The 20,025-nt window shown below is 39.2% G+C and overlaps 1 protein-coding gene across 1 annotated transcript; it reads left to right on the top strand.

The window, feature by feature from the left end:
- Window positions 1-1,862: 1,862 nt before the first annotated feature.
- On the top strand, window positions 1,863-19,663 carry cavin1a (caveolae associated protein 1a). Its single transcript, XM_031729896.2, has 3 exons — window positions 1,863-2,084; window positions 2,997-3,985; window positions 16,949-19,663. Exons 2-3 carry the CDS (start codon window positions 3,485-3,487, stop codon window positions 17,711-17,713), a joined length of 1,266 nt encoding a protein of 421 aa, XP_031585756.1. The 5' UTR covers window positions 1,863-2,084; window positions 2,997-3,484; the 3' UTR covers window positions 17,714-19,663.
- The last annotated feature ends 362 nt before the right edge of the window (window positions 19,664-20,025 follow it).

Raw genomic sequence — 20,025 nt, 5'->3', positions numbered from 1 at the left:
ACTATGCAACCACCAGGCCTTCGTTCTTAAATCTATTTGAAACTTTTATTTTGAATGCCCTCGCCGGAAGTATTGACCTTCTGTTTTTTTGACAAATTCCAAAATATATGAATTGAGAGTACACAATTCTAATCCAAAAATGACAGCCTGCACATTAAGAAAACCAAAAGACAGATAAATACTTTAAAAACGTGTAACAGAGACATCAAATGACATAAAAAATTATGACATAATCCTTAACACCACTTATTCATCACACTATGGCGGATTTCTCCATAATATGTCTACAAAATTTTGAACTGTAGACTTATTTAGAATATGTATATGTACATATAACCACGAATAAACCATTACAACTGTTAAACACTGTCCCCACTTTTGTATAATTATCTATTTCAGGATCAGTTAACACTTAATCCAAACTAGTATATACATTCAAAGCAATGGCAAGAATTCTTGCATGTGTGAGCTCTTTTTTCTTGTGGCCCCCACCCCCACCCCTGTCCCAACCCTTCTTTTGAGCTCTCTTTTAATCTAATTTCTAAATGAATTAAATGGATAAATGGATTCTGTTTTATTGTTGCATTATTTCTTTATATTCCGGGCATTTGTGCTTGTAGATAGCCACATAATGTACTCACATTTATACACATTATGTACACATCATTTTTCTCTTCTTACTGACTGCTCACAGTGTTTTTAAGTCACACTGTAACTATCCATTCTTGCAGCACTATATACTATACGCTTTAAGCACTTTACCTACCTCTCATTGATGGGCAATTTGGAATCACCATTATCATAACATGCATGTTTTTGTACTGCGTGAAGAAGCTGAAAACCTATACTAGGTATTCACAGAATGAATAAAATGTATAATATCTATAAGTTATAATATAAAATCTATAAGTTCTTCAAATAAACCTCATTGATTTTGTTTGGAAGGGTTTTGTTTGTTTGTTTGTTTTTGTTTTGTTTTTTTCTTGTGGCAAAGGCCTAATTGTTTTTCAGTCAATGGCCTTAACAAAGTTACTCGAGTAAGAGCTGGATGGATGAACAGACATCAGAACTCCTGTAAAGAAGTAATTTTGGCATTCATGCCTTGCAGAAGTATCAATCTGCTGTTGTCTGTTTTAATACATTGTCGTTTAGTAAGCCCTCCATCACAACTACGTCTGTTCTAAAAGAGCTCCTTAGGAGAGATAGTAATTTTTTATCAGTACATATTATTGTTTTTTAAAGATATATTTTCCATTTATCATAAAAAAGTTACAGTAAATGAAGTTCTAAGAATGTAATTTTTTTTTTTTAATAGAAATCAATGGCTTCAATTTCGCTGCCTAAACAAGACCAAAATTGTTGTTGTTGATCATTTTAAAGAGGTTCAGAAGGAGTGGCACTGTGCCTTTGTGAACAGAGAGAAAGCATCTGATGGAGTACCAAGAGAGGAACTGCGGTATTGCATGAGGAAGTCAGGACTGATGTGGTGAGCTGTGTGGTAGGAGTGGCAGGTGGATTCAAAGTGATGATAAATTTAAAATGTGTGTGAATGAGAGGAAAGCAGGTCTAATGACGAACTTACAATGGGTAAAGGTAGTGAAGCTGGAAGAGTTTAAATACCTTTTGCAGTATATATATTTATATGTGTACAAAATATATTCAGCAATATATAAGACAAGCAGAAAATGAAAGGAGAAAGGCTCATTTGTATTAACTTTATCCTGACCTCTGGTGGTCACAGAGACTCTAAATCTCAGCTCTTACTTTGAACAAACCAAACGGAAGTACTACTGCGCTATTCCCTGTGAAATGACAACAGTAGCGTACAACTGTTGTTCCTCCCAGAGACCACTGGAGGGAAGTGAAAGTCAACCACGTTAGTAAATGATTATCTGAAATTAATAGTATTTGTGTTTTTTGATTAAAGATAACGTTTAGGACCAAGTTTAAGTTGTCAAAATTGTCCAAAAAAAAAAGTCCTCTAATTTTAAGCAAGCCCGCAAGCACGTGCTGGCTCGGTACCCGCTACCACGAGCCTCGTTCGGTTCTTAAGTGAGTTTCCTTTATAATACTAGTCTCAGGCGGTAAGTGAAACAATTAAGGAAACACAAACACACACACATAAAGAAAGTGTTCTGTTTTCTAGAGCAAAGAAGAATTACTATTACTACTACTACTACTATTATTATTATTATTACTAAAGAACAAGTAGTATAAGTATAGGATAAATGCTATGATATTCTTTTCCATTTGGCTCGACATGGTAACTATATTCTGTAAAGATGTCAAACAATTTCGCTTTATAATTTTTTTCAATATTTTGAGAGACTAATACGCTTCATATTTTCATATCACCACAATCAGTTATTGATACAGTTTCTAATAATGCTGTCTTCAACTGATCAGGTGTCACAATGGTAACTACTTGAATAACGTTAGGACAACTCTAGTTTTTTCAAGGATTAAACTCAATGTTGTGCAATGCAGGCCTAAATATTTTCAGAGTCAAACAAAACTATGAGAGAATGTGAATTTCAAAGCTACTCTGTCCTCCCTACATTGGTTCCCTATAAAGTTTAGGGTTCAGTTTATACCCCTCTCTATGTGTGAACTACAAGAGCCATCGATCTGTTAGAACAGCTGATCAGTGCTTGTTGGGGATATCTAAGTCCGCCTTAAGGACAAAGGAGACTGCTTATGAGACTGTGGCTTGCAATATATGGAACTCACTGGAAGTGAAGTAGTCTAAGTTAATAATGAAGAGTGTTCAGGCTTGTTTACGTTTAGTTTTATCCGTTTATACCATTTAAATAGTTGTATCTTAGGTTTTTCCTAAATTGCACTTCTGTTTTTGAAGCACTTTTGTTCTTGAAAAAGTTCTATATAAACTTTACTTACTTACTCTGTTCAGTGTAGCTGTGATTTAAAACTCTTTCAACTGTGTCACATTTCCCCGTGCTGATCAAATGTTTCTTTTTTTGTGATATCACACCTAGTGGCGCTCACCTTTCCCTTTTCCCTGGGAGCACTGTTATGTCACTGCAAGAGGTGGAGTCTGGAAGTTCTGCCTTGTACTTGGGGACAGAATAGGGTGGAGCTGCAGCAGCAGGGGGAGCTATGGGTGGAGGCTGGGTGTGAGAAGGGAAATCTGTGACTGGGTGCTTTCACAGGGAGCAGAGGCATTTGACTCAGGGTACACATGCTTGAGCTGTGAGAGGCCCTACTCCCCTTGGCTGGCTGGCATCCCGGAGCAGAGGCAGAGAGAGACAGAGAAAGTTGAATGCGAAAGACTGAGGGTGAAGAGAATTTAAACTGTAAAGCAAACTACAAAGAGGGAAACAAGTGGTAAAGAAAGTTGTCTGAGCGGTAGGAAAGAGAATAAGGGACTAAGTTGAGTACAGCGTGGCTCCTCTAGATTATTTTTCACTAGGATATTTTTATCTGTAGTGAGCGTGCAAGCAGTTTGTATTTGGAATTGAGAGCAATGGCTGATACAGGTGTCAAGAAGGAGCATGGAGCCCTTGCAGAAGTGTCTTACGATGATGAAGAGGTCGCTCTGGTGGGTGCCGCCACAGAGCCGGCAGTAGATGACGATGATCCAGCTGACGTGACCGATCCGGTGCTGGCCACTGGCCCTGGAGGGAAGAGTGAAGCGCAGATGAATGGGGTCATGATTCTGTCTCTGCTCGACAAGATTATCGGGGTGGTAGACCAGATCCAGCAGACCCAGAATGGGCTGGAGGCCCGGCAAGAAGCCATGGAGAAGTCAGTGTCAACCATCCAAGGGGAGCTGTCTAAGTTGTCCAAGAATCACATCGACACCGCCAACACTGTCAACAAAATGCTGGAGAAGGTACGCAAGGTCAGCGTCAACGTCAAGACAGTACGCAGCAATCTCGAGAAGCAGGCGGGCCAGATCAAGAAGCTGGAGAGCAACGAGTCTGAGCTGCTCAAGAGACGCAACTTCAAAGTCCTCATCTATCAGGTGAAATGGCATCTAAGTGTGTAGATCATAAAGTAATGAAAATTACATGATTAATCTATTAGATCTGGCTGTTATAAATATAAATATGTACTTGTTAGAGATGTGTTGCATTTCCCACATCACAAACAAAGGTTGGGAAGAAGTGTGAAATTCACTGGAAAGGCTCTCAGAACTACCTTTAGACCTCATCTCACCAGAGAGAGAGAGACTCACACTGCAGCATGAGTTGACCCTTGTTGGGAAAATAAAAAGCGGACTAACAGTTTTTTTGGGATGCAGGATGGCTCGCTCTGTGGTTTCCATGACATAAATGTCTGAATCACTTTTTCCTAAACCCTAAATCAGGCTGTGATGTTTACCAAGTATTCAACAGCTTTGCTTTCCACTACACTAGAAGCCGTTGAGTAGTCAGAGATGCATTTGTCCTTCCACAAGTGAAGGGAAAACCAGTAGCTGCCATGGAAAAGAAAGACAGGTAGTGACCTCTCCCACTCCATGCGATTATCCAGTGAAACCATATAAAGATGAGTGGGTGTAAATAAAAATATAAGGCCCATAAAATATGGCATGAAGGGCTACTTGAGACAGAACCAACGCCCCACCCCTGAGTGCCCAGCAGACGCATAGTTGGCAGGCTGCTCCCATGTAAGATGAAGATGTCGTTTTTATTGTGAAGATTTCCCAGAAGAGGAACACACTTAACATTCATGCATTCACGGTGCACAAGTTCACACTTGACCCCATAAGTGATTGAGTGGGAGTACTGGGGCAGGCTCAGTTTTATTTCATGTGGCAAGAGTCAGAAAATATGACATGTGACACTGACCAACTCTTTTTTAGCAAGGCATTTTCTTGTGCTCTTGTGCTGGAATAAATCTCATGACAGCATAAGAAAACTGAATCAGCAGCTTTATGCACGCAACACCAGAGTGTCTGCCTAAAAAAACATTAGTAATAGTGAATCTGAGGGCTGCAAGCCTCGCGTGAGTAGAGCTTACTTCAGGCTCTATATTGGCAGGCACAAAGTTTTCACATCAGCCTCCCGGGATGTCCACTGTGGGAGCAGGTTACACTACTGGCATCTTGCAGAAATCCAATCATAGATCCTAGACCTTTAAATTACACTGCAAAGCAGGTGCCTCCTGCTGTTTTTGACACTGCATGTTGTACTGCAAACCAGTGTGTAAATTTGGTTGTCTGTGTTGCAGATTCTTTGGTTTTTCAAGAAGCTATTAAACGTTTCAAATCAGATTTAAGTAATTTGTTTTGTTTACTTGTGATTGCAGACACAGCGTGAATCACCTCTTGCTATTTTCTCACCTGTGACGCACTTATCGCTGGCTGCACTTGATCGTCGTGATATTTTCAAAGCAGTTGTAGGAGCTGGTGATCCCATGTTGCAGTAGCTGTTTTGGGCTCACGCAGTCTATTTATTGCCAGTGAATGGCTGCACTGTGTCCAGTTTAATTGACTGACAGATATTGGCAGCAGTGCAAATTTAAAGCTGGCTCGCAGTCAAGTTTCACCACTTTCCACCATCTCTTTGTGTGTTAATGTGTTAGAGTGGGAAAAGTTTAAGATTAGAACTAGGTTAAGGATGAGGTAAGGGTTACTGTAAACTATGTAGAGGTTAAGTTAGGTATCTGTGGAATTAGTGTCAGGTAGTGTACCAGCGGGTCAGTGTGTGTAAGTGTTGGTGTGTGTGCGTCTGTGCCAATATCCTCGCTGATATTGGCTTTCACCTACACTGTCAGTGAACGTGAATGAGATAAATGAAACTTTTTCAGTGTGGGATTTTGTACTTTACTTACTTGCATTAACTACAGGTTATTTTTCTTGTGTCTGTTTTTGCTGTTCATTATGAGAATAGCCACATAGTCTAAGATTTCTTGGCCCGAAATGCTTTGACAGGGATGCTTTAAAATTAAACCTGCAAAGGCGATAGCTTTCAGGATACCCTGGTAACAGAAGGGTGTGACGGTGAAACCAGATGGGTGGGGGAGCATTCAGCTCTTTACTTGATTAAAGAGCTCAGTGCTTCCTGCTTGGGTTGGCTGTCGTTAAGGAGGTAGAGCCGGTCATCTACTAATTAAAAAGTTGGTGGTTTGATCTCTGGCTGCTCAAGTCTGCATGCCCAAGTATCCTTGTGCACGATACTGAACCCAAAGTTATAAAGGTGCAATATTGCATATCACAAATATTTAATAATAAATATAATAATAAAGTATTTAGGCCTAAATATATTTTTGTTGATGAAGTTTCTTGTGACAATGAAATATCAGACTCACTGGAGTCACACCTGAGCAGATAAATCACAAAAAGTCCTCATTAACTCCAGAATTGCTCTAATTAAAAGACAGCACTTTCTTTTTTCAGTTTACAATTTAAACTATATCCCATGTACAACGTATGCACCATTCTGGGGTTGTTTTAGATCCATGTCTGTGAGGGTCTCCCTTTTCTCTCAGCATAAGACACACCTGGTTAATCTGTAGGCTTCAGATGACCAGTGTTTTCAATGAGCCCCTGTCTTTCACACCCTTTCTGACTGTTGCATTCGGTATTGCTGCCATTTGTGGATCGCATGTCATGTCAAGAGGAGCAACTGTGAGCCCAGGTTTATTTCCTCATCCCCATTAATCTCATGCAGCAGGCATTTGACTATTTTAGTGCATCCAACCAAGGCACACTTCCTGTTTTTTGTTTGCTGATTGCAGTAGCGGTCAGAGGAAATAAACCCAGAGCCAAGTGATAATTTGATAAATCTAGACTTTAGCTTCTTAATTAAAGCTTTATAGTAGCTGTAATGTTACAGCTGTAAATATTCAAATTTTTTCAGGTGGATTTACATTCCAGTAATGATGGAGTTGTACTTTTTGAAACACAAAAAGAAATTAGCCTTTGCTAAGCATGATTACTATCAAAAATAAAAGTAGAGCTTTCTTAGCTTCCTCCTTTTTTTTCCCAGCTCCATGACAATTATAAAAGAAACAGGTATTTAGGGAGAACCTTCAGGTCATACACAAACAGAGCAGGCACAGCTATGTCAGTGTTGTCAGCCTTTGGGTAGCTTAAGTCAAGGGTGTGTAGTTTATTTTACCAAGGGACCACATGAGAACTTAAACTGTTGTGGAGAGTCATGCCAATAAACTGAACTTAGTTCTACTAAGTTCTGCCCCTTGGGAAATTGCCCACTCCTGGCTTAAGCAGTTGCTTTTCAAAATCCTTAAAAGGTCCTACCACTGACTTAGCCCTACACTATGTCCCATATGGTCTGCCTAGGCAATACTAGAGGACTAGTATCGAAGACGGGGTCCTGCTGTGTCAACTTCAATGGATTTGGTGTCATTTGAGGGAAACGAATAATTAGCATATCTACATGCACAGCAAACCAATCATTTTTAATGAGTGCTCTGGCATCTATCAAGTAAAAACAGTTTAATGTTAATGGAATGGACCGATCATGCATATGTGCATAGTCACTCCCACTCCCAAAGATTGAACCAGGAAAATATGACAAGTACTAGTAGGTATGCAACATTTTGCATAGTTTTTACTTTAAATGTGAAAGTAACCCTGAATTTTAAATTGCTGTAATTCAACCAATCAGATCTGTCTGTGTTTTGTAATGCTAATTATCTATGTAATTATGTGGATTAATCTAGTTTATGCAATATGATAGGGTATGTCGATCAGAGTGTGAGACAGTACTGCTGTGTGTCTGGAATTAGGGTGTGTTTGGCTGCAACTCAAGGACAGTGATATCCATGTGGTCAACTCTATCAGGGAGATGTAAGCTTCTCGGTTACAGGCTGCTTATTCCACACTAGCCCCACAGACCTTCCAGAGCTCAAATCGCAGCCAACAAGCCTCACCACCAGCATAATCCTACTTTTCTCTTATAGCTTTTCACCCTGCCCAGACTGTGTAATAACCCAGTTCAATTTACTCCAAACATAGCGATTCAACCAAAGCTCTTTTGCTCTTTCAGCTCAATAAATCTTTGTTTCTGGGTATAAACTGGGTCTCAGGCTCATTAAATACAGGGTTGTTGTGAAGTACTTAGCAGACTCTTGCAGGCAACAGCAACAAACTCTACCAAAAAGCACTCAACCGGCAGCACAAAGTTAGTGTTGTGATTCATCCGGCTGGCATCTCTCTGCCCCTCCTGCCAGCATACTCACTTGTTCGCCTCCCTCCTCCTCTCCCTTATCACTCCCCATCAACTCTGCATTAGCCCTTTTTACTCCCACTCAGACTTCTAATCCACATTTAAACGTCATTCACTTCTCTCAGCCTCTCTTCTGTCTGTCTTTCTGTACTCCTGTACCCAGAAAGATCCTGCTGACTCTACGTTTAAGTGTTACATCTCACCTACAAAGATGAACTCTGTGTGGATACAGTATTCAAAATGTTCATGTTTGTAGTTTCCCTTTTGTGACTTCATGGAGTCAGAATGCTGTTGCTTTAGGCTTTTCTTTGCCAAATTTGGACGTGCTCCTCCGATCGCTCTCTCTTTCCTTCTCTCACATATTTCGTTGACAACAGGGAACAAATGAGCTAAACCCAATGAGCAACAGTAGCCCTTTTTCATTTTCTTTGGAACTCCTTTTTATTTTTGAGCGCCCTGATCCAATATCCTTTTGCGGCAAAAATACTGCTTTGTCATCTGTGTATCAGCTAGCGTCCTCTGCTATTGTTCGGGTTGACTTTCTGTTTTGTTTGCTTTGGTTTATTTTGCAGGAAACTACATAAATATACAAGATTATGTTGAAAAAGACAGTTATTTAGAACAGTTAAGACTGGCTAAGGACTAGAGGTTGGGTAGGATAATTGGATAAACGATTGACAAACAAGCATACAGGACATTTCCTCTCTGATCTACTTTTTCAGATCAAGTGTACAACACGGTGTGGTTTCACCAGAAGTTGAGGTTGGATTTGCTGAGAGCGTTATTCTATCCCTTCCTATGCTTCTCACGCTAAAGTATACAGTTTATACAGCAGAAAGAGGACCCCTAGCTACTTCAACATGTGAAAACAGTGTACATGTGTATATATAATTATGAATTAATATATTAAATATGGCTGATAATTTTTCCTGTGATTGCTTAAGTTAGCCGCTGTGTCAGCTCAGTCTTACACAGCACTTACAGAGAATATGTGATTGACAGGATGTAGTGCACTAGGGAGATTCTGACATAGTGCATGGTGATGTTGTTTAAAGGAAATGGGGCTAGCGTTGTGTTACGCATGAAAACCAAAAAACCCTCACCATTACCTGTGACATCAGTGTGCATACGTATCAGCATTATCTTTATATCTAATGTTTTCGTGTGAGCTGTTTCCTTTGCTCTGCAAGAGATCATTCTGTGTTGCGTTTTTTAAAATAACTATATTTTATGTGTCCTGAATTCAAGCCACAGCTGCTTTCCCATCTCACCAAACATCCCCATCCCACAGCAGCAGACATGATTTACCAGCTGGGGCACTGATCAGGCCACCCATCAATTTTGTCATTTGTAGTTGTCATCCAGCTTCTTGGCCAGCTAACAGACATGTGTCCTCATACCACATCACAACTTGGTGGAAGCTGCTGATACTCTCCGGGCTGTTTATTCCAAGATTTGTAGGCACTAGGCACACCCTTCATCTACAAGAGCACAGCCAAAAGAAAAAAATGATATGACTTGGTATATTTAAGGAAACTGTTATGTTGCCTGTTGCTATAAATACACCAGTAGCAATGCAACAAAATGCCACAGTGTCCTGTTTCATTGAGTGGGTGTGAGTTTAACAATGTGGAGTACCATTTGATTGATAAATTACATTACAAATGGCAAATGTGGATGTTTCTCTTTGTATTTCTTGTAATTGTGTATATACTGTAAATTGTATATAAGATTTGTTCAATCGAAAGCTTTCCTGTTGAATATTGTTCACATACCTTTACTGTAAGTGGACACTTCACGGCTCCTTGCATATATAGGTGTCTCTTAAAGACATATAGATATGTTTACTATTAATGTGACCAAATGTTATTCTTGTAACTTAACATGAGTGCGTGTGAAAGTAAGGTCTGGACTGTGCAAACCTTCAGTCTAAAGTGGAACAGTCAGGTTTCCCAATGGTATGTTTCACTGCTGCTGTGACGGCTTGCTCTTCTTGTCTCTGGCATGTGAATTATAGGCTGTCACTCAGAGTGTGCCAGGACACCGTGGGTTTTGTGTACCCTTGGCATTAGATTTTGCATGCACATGGATGTTTTGGATGATTAATCTATAAATAATGGAAACAGTACTTAAATTATGTTATCAGTGTAAGAGGCGAACTTTGAAGGTTAAATGTGCTTGTAAGCTCACATATAAGTACATAATTAAGACTAAGTGTACAATAGCACTGATGAGTTACTGAATTGACTGCAATCCCATTTTTAATATATCATCATCATTAATTTGCTCTGAATTAATTGCAGAGTCAGTTACTGATTTGGTTGAGTGTTGTATTAACATGAGTAAAATGCACTTGCTTGATTATAACATTACATAATATTATAAAGTGGTAACTGGCATTTTTCTGCAGAAAAGAATAAGGTTACAATAATAACACTGTCACTTAAAAAAGATATGTTCATAGTAGATTATGCAAATGCATGCATACACACAATGAACATTTTAAAATGTAAGATTTGATCATTTCTAAAACTACATCCTATTCTTACCTTGGATATAATACATTTGGATATAATACCATGTTATATAATAAATTTCCAGCACTCTGGCTTTTAGCTCGTACAGGGACGTAAATGGAAAAGTAAATTTTCCATCTTTGCATGAAACTAACCCAGCTGGGATTCCAGTGGTTTCACAGTAATGGATGTGGGAAGGCTGGGCTGGGGAAAAGGGCTTCCCCATGTATGAAATAACAAATTACTGCAAGAGAAAAAAAACAAGAAACTCCCTTCCTGTGGTATAAAATATAACATGGCATTGCCGTATTGACTGTGTGGTATAAAGAAGTCCTCTTTTTTGCAATGAATGTGACTACAGTCAGAGCTGAAGTGGCTGTTTTTTTCCCCATAACCCACAGGACACTTTAACAAGATGCCATCAGGGCAGGTTGTTTAAAAGAAATAGGGGGGCTTCATGAATTGTATTCTTAGTCACAAACCCCAAACTGCCTGAAGTAGGACGCAGCTAATCTAGTCATCTGTGTGTTGCTTGAGCCTTATTTGGGAGAGCGTGGGAGGCCTCAATATTAATGACCAGAGTACATTAGCGTCCCTATTTTAGTCTCACACTCGTTGGGGATCAAAGCATCGTGATTCAGGCCATTGCAACGCTCTAACACACAAACCTTCTACTCTGCTTCTTGTCAGTCTTTCATTTTGCCTTTTTCAGTTCTCGGGGCGGGGGGCATACGGGTCAATGAGATCACTCATTGTGAAAGCTAAGTGCACAGCTGCAAGGACTGCTAAGGATCAGACAGCTGCTCCTGTGACTCACTGGAGAGGCCTTTCATCACACTGCCTCAAAAGGATTGGTGTTTGTCTGTTTTTCACTTGTGTAGGTGGATCAGGGTTGTCTGTTTTATTGTGCATGGCCTGATTATATAACAATAGTCAGGCTTGCTACATTTCCAAAGGCAACATCAGTTATCAATGAACTGCGTTGTTTTTTTAATTCTGACATTTTTCATAGGTTCAAGTAGGGAAGTAAAAAAAATCAAATGTTTGCAGTTAATCAAAGCAGAACAAAGCCACAAACACCTTTAGATTATGATTACACATACCACAAACTGAAAGCTGCGCAACCACCTTCTAGACAAGTGCTGAGCAGAGAACACAGTCACTGTGTTGTGCATGTACAAAACTTCTGACTTTTAATAATCTTGGCTTGACAAAATTATGCTAAAATCTTGTCAGCTACAGTATAAGTCAGCAAGAATGTTAGTAAGGGTCTTTTAGCAGATAGAAAGACAGCGAGATGCCAGCGGCTTTAGTCAAAACGTCTGTTGTCTCAGTATAGTGCTAATTGAGGACACTGTTTCCTCTGTCCTTGGTAACAGACTGTATGAGTCAGACTAGTAACATTAAGCCTCTGACAATTAAAAAGTGCTGCTGTTGTCATGTAAACAGTTTTAATTAAATTTTATTTTTAGGCAAGTTTTCAACCTTGATTATAAATATTCTTGTTCAATTTTTCATTAAAAACCAATTTCCTCAAAGCCAGAGGGTTTGATCTCCCACAGGTTCTTAGTGTTTTAATCTTTTCCTGCTTCACTTTTCTGTTTCAACTGTTTTTCCGTAATTGATTTAGCTGTTTACCGCCTTTTTCTTTTTCTAGGATTCACGCCATTCGTTGAGTAGAGCATACATACTCGGTCACTTTTCCCCTGGAGCTTATTAGCAAATGCACACAGAAATACAGTGCTCACTTTTCCACAGCTATTAAGTGGAAGGAGTGAGGAAGGTAACACAGAGACGCAAATGGAATTACTATATTTGTCCTCAAGCTCTTAAGGGGCGTGTACACAGGAAGAGACAAACAGCAATGCTGCAACTGTTAAGGAAATCACTCAAAGTCCTGTACAAAAACTTTGCTGCAGTGGAGTGTTTCATGTTGAGTGATTCGCTTTTTATGTAAATCAGTGTTAATCTCTCAACTTGTAATCTCGCTCTTAAACCCAGACAGGTTGTATCACAGTTTCCATAGAGTGGGCTGTATCAGGTTTTCAGAATGTAAACAGTGAAACTTTCCCATGAGCCTAGAAAGGCTAATTGAAGATTTTATAAATGCGAAGTGCGACGCAGTACTCAGATTCATCATTATAATTTCTAACAGAGTTATACTTAGAGCTCACGTAAGCTTGTGACAAATAGATTTGTATATAGTATGTGTTTAAGTCGTAGACTAGGTTTGAGGAATAGTCTTAAATACTGAAATGTTGATCTCTACACTCTAACATGTTACAACTAGACTTATAGGCTATATCGCAAAAAAGAGGCATCCATATAAAGGGTTTTTTTCTTTGCTTGTTATATATTTATGTTTAGGAACCACCTTTAAAAAGACAATCGTGGATTGCAGTGTTGGCCAAAATGTAATTGGTCAAGCTACACTCTCTAGTTTAAAAACAGCAGCTTTTACAGTGAATATTTAGGACAGAAAAAGACAAAAATGAATAAAAGAGAATAGAAAATGCTGAAGGAGCCAACCCTTCTCTTTGTGTAACATGCTTTTTTTCTCCATCAGTTTTAAGTAAAACGTTTGTCATTTTTCTCACAAAAGTATTCCGGCCAGTGATTTGATTTGCATTATATAGCTCTAATGAGGTGTATTATAACAATCAGGCTCTTTCACCATGTTATGTATGATTTCACCTGTTTCCTGCCAGGCACTGCTGTTTTCCATTGGCTCCACACTTTCTTTTCAAGCGCTCAGTATAGCTTCATGGGAAAAACTGTGAATAACAGTGTCTCTGTTTCTGTCGGCTTACATTACTCATACTTGCTCTCAGTTACGCCATTTTCATGCCTTTTCTTTGTGTTATGTCAAAAGCACAAAACACTAATAATATAATGTATATATTTGCACATAAAAGTTCTTCAGGAAAATCTAAGAAGGGGAGGAGGAGCTGGTGTATACTTTCTAAGGTCACCTAAATAAATTAAATCAATTTAATTAAATGAGCACATTTAATTCTGTGTGTTGCTATCCTTAAGTGTGTATATAGAAGTGGTCTTAAATATGAGGTCACGTTCTACATCAACAAATGGGAAAGTGTTGCAGTATTATGTGTTTATGCATTCAAAGATATATTTAATTATCATCGCGTTACACAGCCCTGCTGTGCTCACTGAGCAAACCTGCAAAGCATTTGCAGTATATATTTTAGTTTAAGAACAATATGCTCAGCAACTGCTGAACACATGTCAATATATTGTTGTAGACATGTCAGCTGTTTGTCCAGCTAAACTTCACCACACTACCCACCAGAGACTGCATGAGGGGGTGGTTGCTATGGTGATAGAGCGCTCTGTTTATCTGTTGCTGTGTGGGAGGGGAAGGGAGGGAGCTTCTTGGTGGTGCAGTAGTCAGTAGCCAGAGAACAGTACATGGAATCCAGAGAGCGGGAAAGGCCAGCCTAAAATAAACCCACACAGAGTGGGTCGAGCAGGTCTATACTATATACAGTGCTGAATACGGTTGCAATGTCCATTTTATGATAGGATCGCGTGGCAGTATTTGAATGGTGCAGGGATATGTGCTACTGATGTGATCTGACAGGTGTTTGTCTTTTAGAAGTTAGGAATAAGAACTGATAATACAGGTCACTTAATATTTCGTGTTATACTAGTGATATTACAGTTGTTATATTACAGTAGGAAACTATTAATTATCAAAAAACTATAACTTTCTTAAATTTTGATGACCATGTGACAAGTAAAGGAACCAAAATACAATTTAGGGCCACACAAGAAAAAAAGCACCTGTGTTTGTAATGTGTTATTTCAGAATGGTGGTTTATGCTGGTAGCTAATGCTAATGCAGTGTACTTCAGCTTTTAAAGTCTTACTGACCCCTCAATGTACTTTAGATGTCACATTTATCCAGCATTTGTCTTATGTACTTCAAGCACTTTATCTAGATCACATCAGCAGTCAGTTTAGAATCAGTTTAGAATTAACTTGTTATGTGACGGCTGTGTGCAGGCAGGAAAAGGACCCAAAGTGCAGACTCCGGAGACAGACGTGAACTCAAAAAACAGCTTTAATGCTGAACTCAAAGTAACAAACTTCCAAAGTACAAACATTAACACAGGCCGGAAAACAAAACACACAGCATGAGTGAGGGTAGATAAGAGTAGATCACGACACAGACCAAAGAGAACACAGGGCTTAAATACACAGAGGGAGCAATCAGGAAATGGGAGACAGGAGGGAAACACAGCTGGGGCAAATCAGGCCTAACGAAACAGGGGAAGCAAAACCAGACACATTAACATCAGACATGGACCTTCAAAATAAAACAGGAAACATAACACAGACTGAACTACAGACACAGACTGACTGGACACAGGGAGACAGCAACTAGAGAACACAGAGACAAAAACCATAAGACATAACTCTAACAAAGAAACCAAAGACTAGAAATGATAAATAATATAATGAACTCAAAACCTCTGGGTCAACGACCCAGGCATCCTAACATAACTAAGGAAACCCCCACAGGTACAGGGAGAACATGCAAAAAGCAAGAAAGAACAATGAGTATTCTTGCTGTGAAATGACTGAAATGCTATTTACTCCACCATCAAGTTACCTAAATTGTCATTTAAAGCATAAAAGGGCAACTACTGCCTAGGCAGTATTCGCATTTAAGTTTATGCATTGTAATTATAGCAGCTTATAATAACAGTGACTGACAAATTATTCCCACCTTATTGAAATGTTTCTTTTTACAATTTTCAAATAAAGATGTGTCGTCCCTCATAGTGGAGAAGATAAACAAACCTTTGCTACATGCAAGCAGCGCTGTATCTGTTTCATGTGAGTCCGTGTTCTGCTGGATAATTATTTGTCTGATTGTGGCTCTTTAGCGGACTGATATTAGACAAAATAGATATGAGGCTTTTTATGCCTCTTAAATTAACTTCAGATGTAAACACTCATTGTTATTTGAACCCTAGATGTCAGACTGTGAACATCCTAAATATTCCTAAATATCTATGTTGGTCTCATGAATTACTGATTTTTTTAATGTGTATCTACAAAGTCAGTGACTATAGTGATGGTGCACTGAGGTGTGGTTCAGCAGGGTGGGACGACCGATCCCTCTATCAGTAACTGACAGTTGGGGGAATCACATTTCTATCATAGTACTGCTCCTCCCTTTGTGGATATCTGGAATGACACTGACAGTGTCCTGCCAAACAACATGGGAATGTGGTCTACTTTGTTGACGGGTGTAAAATTAAAAATAATTTAAAAAAAAAAACAACCAGAAAACCTTCTCATAATGCTTTGATTTAAGGTTTTGTTTTTGGTTTTTTGTAACTTGTAGGAGGGTATTCAAATAGATGCACATCCAAGTGGTTTGACAGGGTGATACCTTCCTGTGTAGCTTTGCATAGAACAAATACAATGGTCCTCCTTCTGGCCTTACCTATACAGCAATTTCTGGCCATCTCTGAAACTGCTGCACTTTGCATTATGTGCTAAACTGAAACTATTCTAACCACTAAGTATTTCCAGTGAAATTTAACCACCAGTCTCTATTCTGCATTTTATTATCAACACTTTTCCCGACCAAACACAAGTTGAAATTGTCTACTGAGAGATTTAACTGAAGATTAATTCTTCAAAAGTGGGTTCAGACTTTTATATAGAAATGATATGTAAGTGGCAGGAAATAAACCTGTGGTTAGATGAACAAATTGTGAGCTTCAGTTTCATTATGACTAAAGTTGCAGATAATATACGGTTCCTTTCAAGTCCCATAGTTTTACTAGAGTTTAAAGACATACCATATAATAATTACTGTAAATATGCCAGGCTACATTCTTTTATTTTTCATAACTGAAAATTTGAAACCATTTTGTTTGCACAATAATCAGCATATAAGTGACACCACTAGATGGCACTCCACACCAGCTGCAAACAGTGACATGTTTACACTGACTACTTGATGACGCATGACTCTGCAGAGTTTCAGGCTGATATTTGCAATTCCAATGCACACCTTAAGCCCATTAGCTTAATTTTATATAGGTGGTACATTTGAAAACATATTGAAACACATGCTATTTTTACATTAATCATATAATGCAATTATTGAAACATCATGTCCACTGAAATTTTTGTAAAAGTGGTTGAAAAGCTTGTTTAACTCAGTCTCGCTCACTCTGCTATGGTGGCTTAATGCTCTTCTCTCTTTCTTATCCTTCCTATTTTGTCCCTTAGGACCAAGTGAAGCCACCAAAGGCATCCAAATCCAAGACAGCAGAGGCGGTAGAAAGTAAAACAGCGGAGGGTCTTGAGCAAATCCCTGAAGAGGGACAGGAGGGACTCCAAGACAATCTTAATTCAGATGAAGAGGTGGTGATTGAAGAGGAGCTCATAGAGACTCGTACAAAGCGCCTCCAACGCACCACAAAAGAGCAAGTCGATAACATAAAGAAAGCCTTCTCCAAAGAGAAAATTGAGAAGACCAAACTAAAAACCAAGGAAAACTTGGAGAAGACCAAGCAGAGAACCCGTGAAAACTTGGAGAAGACAAGACAGAGAACCCGTGACAACCTGGAGAAAACCAAGCACAGTCTTGAGAAGAAGATCGGCAAGCTCGGGACCCGCATGACCCCCAACCAGGAGCGCAGGGCAAAGATAAAGAGTTCCAAAGAGAAGATGAAGAAGTCACTCACCCCTGACCACAAGATGTATGCTCGTTCCAAGACCTCCGTGTACCGCGTTCCCCCTTTTACCTTCCATGTTAAGAAGATCCGGGAAGGGGAGGAGGAGGTGGTGCTGAACACGGAGATGGTGGAAGTGAGCGAGGCTGAGGTTCAGCCAGAGGGAGAGGAGAACGGGATGGGTGTGCACGTGGAGGTGGAGGAAGGGGAGCTTGTCAGTGTAGACAGCCCTGAAATGGATACTCTGTTGGAGGTGACTGAAGACTCTGACCTGGTCAGGGTGGATACAGACCACCTAAAGAAAGCCCAAAGTGAATAGAGTCTCATAGCTCCACAGGGCTGTGAAAGCAATTATATAAAGATGAAGAAGGAAACACAATATTGACGAATGAATATAATCACAAAGACACAGTAGGGACTTTATAGATGATTACAATCTATGACATCTTATTTGTTTTCTGTTCTCTTTGTATTGTTCCCAACAGGGATAACTTTCATATTTGTTCATATTTAGCACTCAAATAATGGAAAAAAAAGACAAACCCGGAATTATGTTACAGGCTGACTGGATATGCTACACTTAGAAATTAGAGTATTTGTTGTTTGTTGTTGGTTTGATTAATTGTGTGGCTAAAAGAAAAACAAAAAAAAATATTGTGATTAAGAGACAATATTTAGTGTGGCATTCGCCTTAACAAATATGGGAAAATGAAGTTTTTGGCAAGGTTTTTGTTGTAATGGACGGGTGAAGTGATGTGAATGTGTAAAGAAAAATAAATGTAAAAGTTGTAGACGGATTCTTCTACAGAAGAATTAACAAGTGAAGAAAAGATCTGTTGCACTGGACTTACACTAAGGCGTTTAACTAAACTGTACTCCATATTTCGTAAGATTACAAACATTTTCCCAAATGTTACAATACAGTGTTTCTCATTGTTAAGCACTTAAGTGTGAATGGCTGGAAATAGATGTGCAATTTCTATTAATATATACTAGGAACCATGAACCTGTGACAAATTCAACTATCACAATGTTTAAATGCATAACACCACACTAAAAAGCAAAATATACTGTTGCGTATGTGGGGCGGTAAAATTTTCAGCTCAATTTTCAGCTTTCATTCAAATTAAAAAGGAAAAACTGAATGAAAACGTTAATAAGATTCGGAATGTAACTTTTGCTATAGTATAAACAGTGTTTAATGAGGATACAACGTTTGGCGTGTCTGAACACGTTCTCACTAAGCTGCACATATTGCACTGCTGCACAAAGGGGAGGAAAAAAAGATAGTATTGCCATGGTCACAGCTCATCACAGTACATTTTCATGCCCATTAAAATTTCTCAAAGTAATTACAGACAGAAAAAAAGATGGTCTAAAGAGATGCGAGATGACAGTTTAATGACTGCTGTATGTAATATGGAGAAGCTGAACTATTACAGGAACATCCAAAGCAAAAAACTATGAAAATCTGGTCGTAAATTATACAATTTGGTTGGCATATGATGGAGAAAACAGCCAAGCAGTAATGAATGTAAACTGGTATGGCAATGCGCAGTCAGTCTTCTGATTTTGTAAGGCCGAGCATATCGCTCTCCAGACAAAAACAAGGTGAATGTATGTCTTCCATTTTGCCTCCCTGGAGACTTGAATGACCTTGATGTGGTGCAGACACACACACAGAGGCCTACTGTGTAGCATCGACCACCATTAAAGTAATCAATGGGCGGGGAAATACAATTAAGGAGAGTGCTCGGTCAGAGAACTGCACAAACCAGAGAACATTGAGAAAGACAAAGGGGATATGTGTCTGCGTGTCTATGTGAGGGAGGGAGAGACTAATAAATGGTGACAGTATGTGCATGTCACGTACCCAAGCATGAAGCTGAAATCACACAAAACAATAAAGAAATCAGCTGTGGGCCTGTAAAATCACATGGGCATGTTAGTTTCATAGCATTAGCCTTTTGTTTATTTTATGTTATTTTTTGTAATTTTTTTTGGCAAAGACAACCTTTACTTTATCCATAATACTCGCTGGTTCCTTTAGAAGAAATGTGTGTTTTTGTCACCCTGTTTATTTTGTCTTGTTTTAAGCTGCTGGTTATTCAGAAAATGAGCTTCAACACTCCTGCAACCTTATGTGACATAATATTACTCTTGGTGTTACTGATTTATATTCAAATAATGACGCTTGACTGATTATGTTGTGTTTAAGGCTTTTTATGCCTAACAAATTCAATATAAATAAACGCCTTACTAAATAATATGTAGTGCCTGGCATCATTCTTACGAACCTGGCTGATAATGTTGTCTTGTTTGTCAGTTCATAAGTTTATTTGTGTTCCTTCACCTACCGTGACCAGAGGGTCGAATTATGACTAAAGGTAAATAATGAAGCGCTCTAGTGTTATTAAACTCTCGATGACGTCGGCACTGCCGGTAATTCAGATGACTTCTAGGCTGGCTGTTCCGTGAAAACGTTTGTCCCCCCTCCGGTGCTACCCAGCTTAAACGTCTACTCTGTGGCTTACCCGGGGGGAGGGTGTTCAGAGCAGAACAGCGCAGTTGCGACAGCGGTACAGCGGACCTCCTCAACCAACCTCAAGCTAGTGTCCCGCCTCCTTTGCT

This window comes from Oreochromis aureus, linkage group 4 (assembly GCF_013358895.1).
Source record: "Oreochromis aureus strain Israel breed Guangdong linkage group 4, ZZ_aureus, whole genome shotgun sequence".
Classification (NCBI taxonomy): Eukaryota; Metazoa; Chordata; class Actinopteri; order Cichliformes; family Cichlidae; genus Oreochromis; species Oreochromis aureus.
The sequence above is the reverse complement of the archived record's forward strand: the minus strand, read 5'-3'. Positions and strand labels throughout refer to the sequence as shown.

Excerpts from the sequence above, each read along its gene's own strand:
- cavin1a (XM_031729896.2), top strand. The coding sequence starts at position 3,485 with ATGGCTGATACAGGTGTCAAGAAGGAGCATGGAGCCCTTGCAGAAGTG. Across the intron at positions 3,986-16,948 it reads TCAAAGTCCTCATCTATCAG|GACCAAGTGAAGCCACCAAA; the intron begins GTGAAATGGCAT and ends TTTGTCCCTTAG.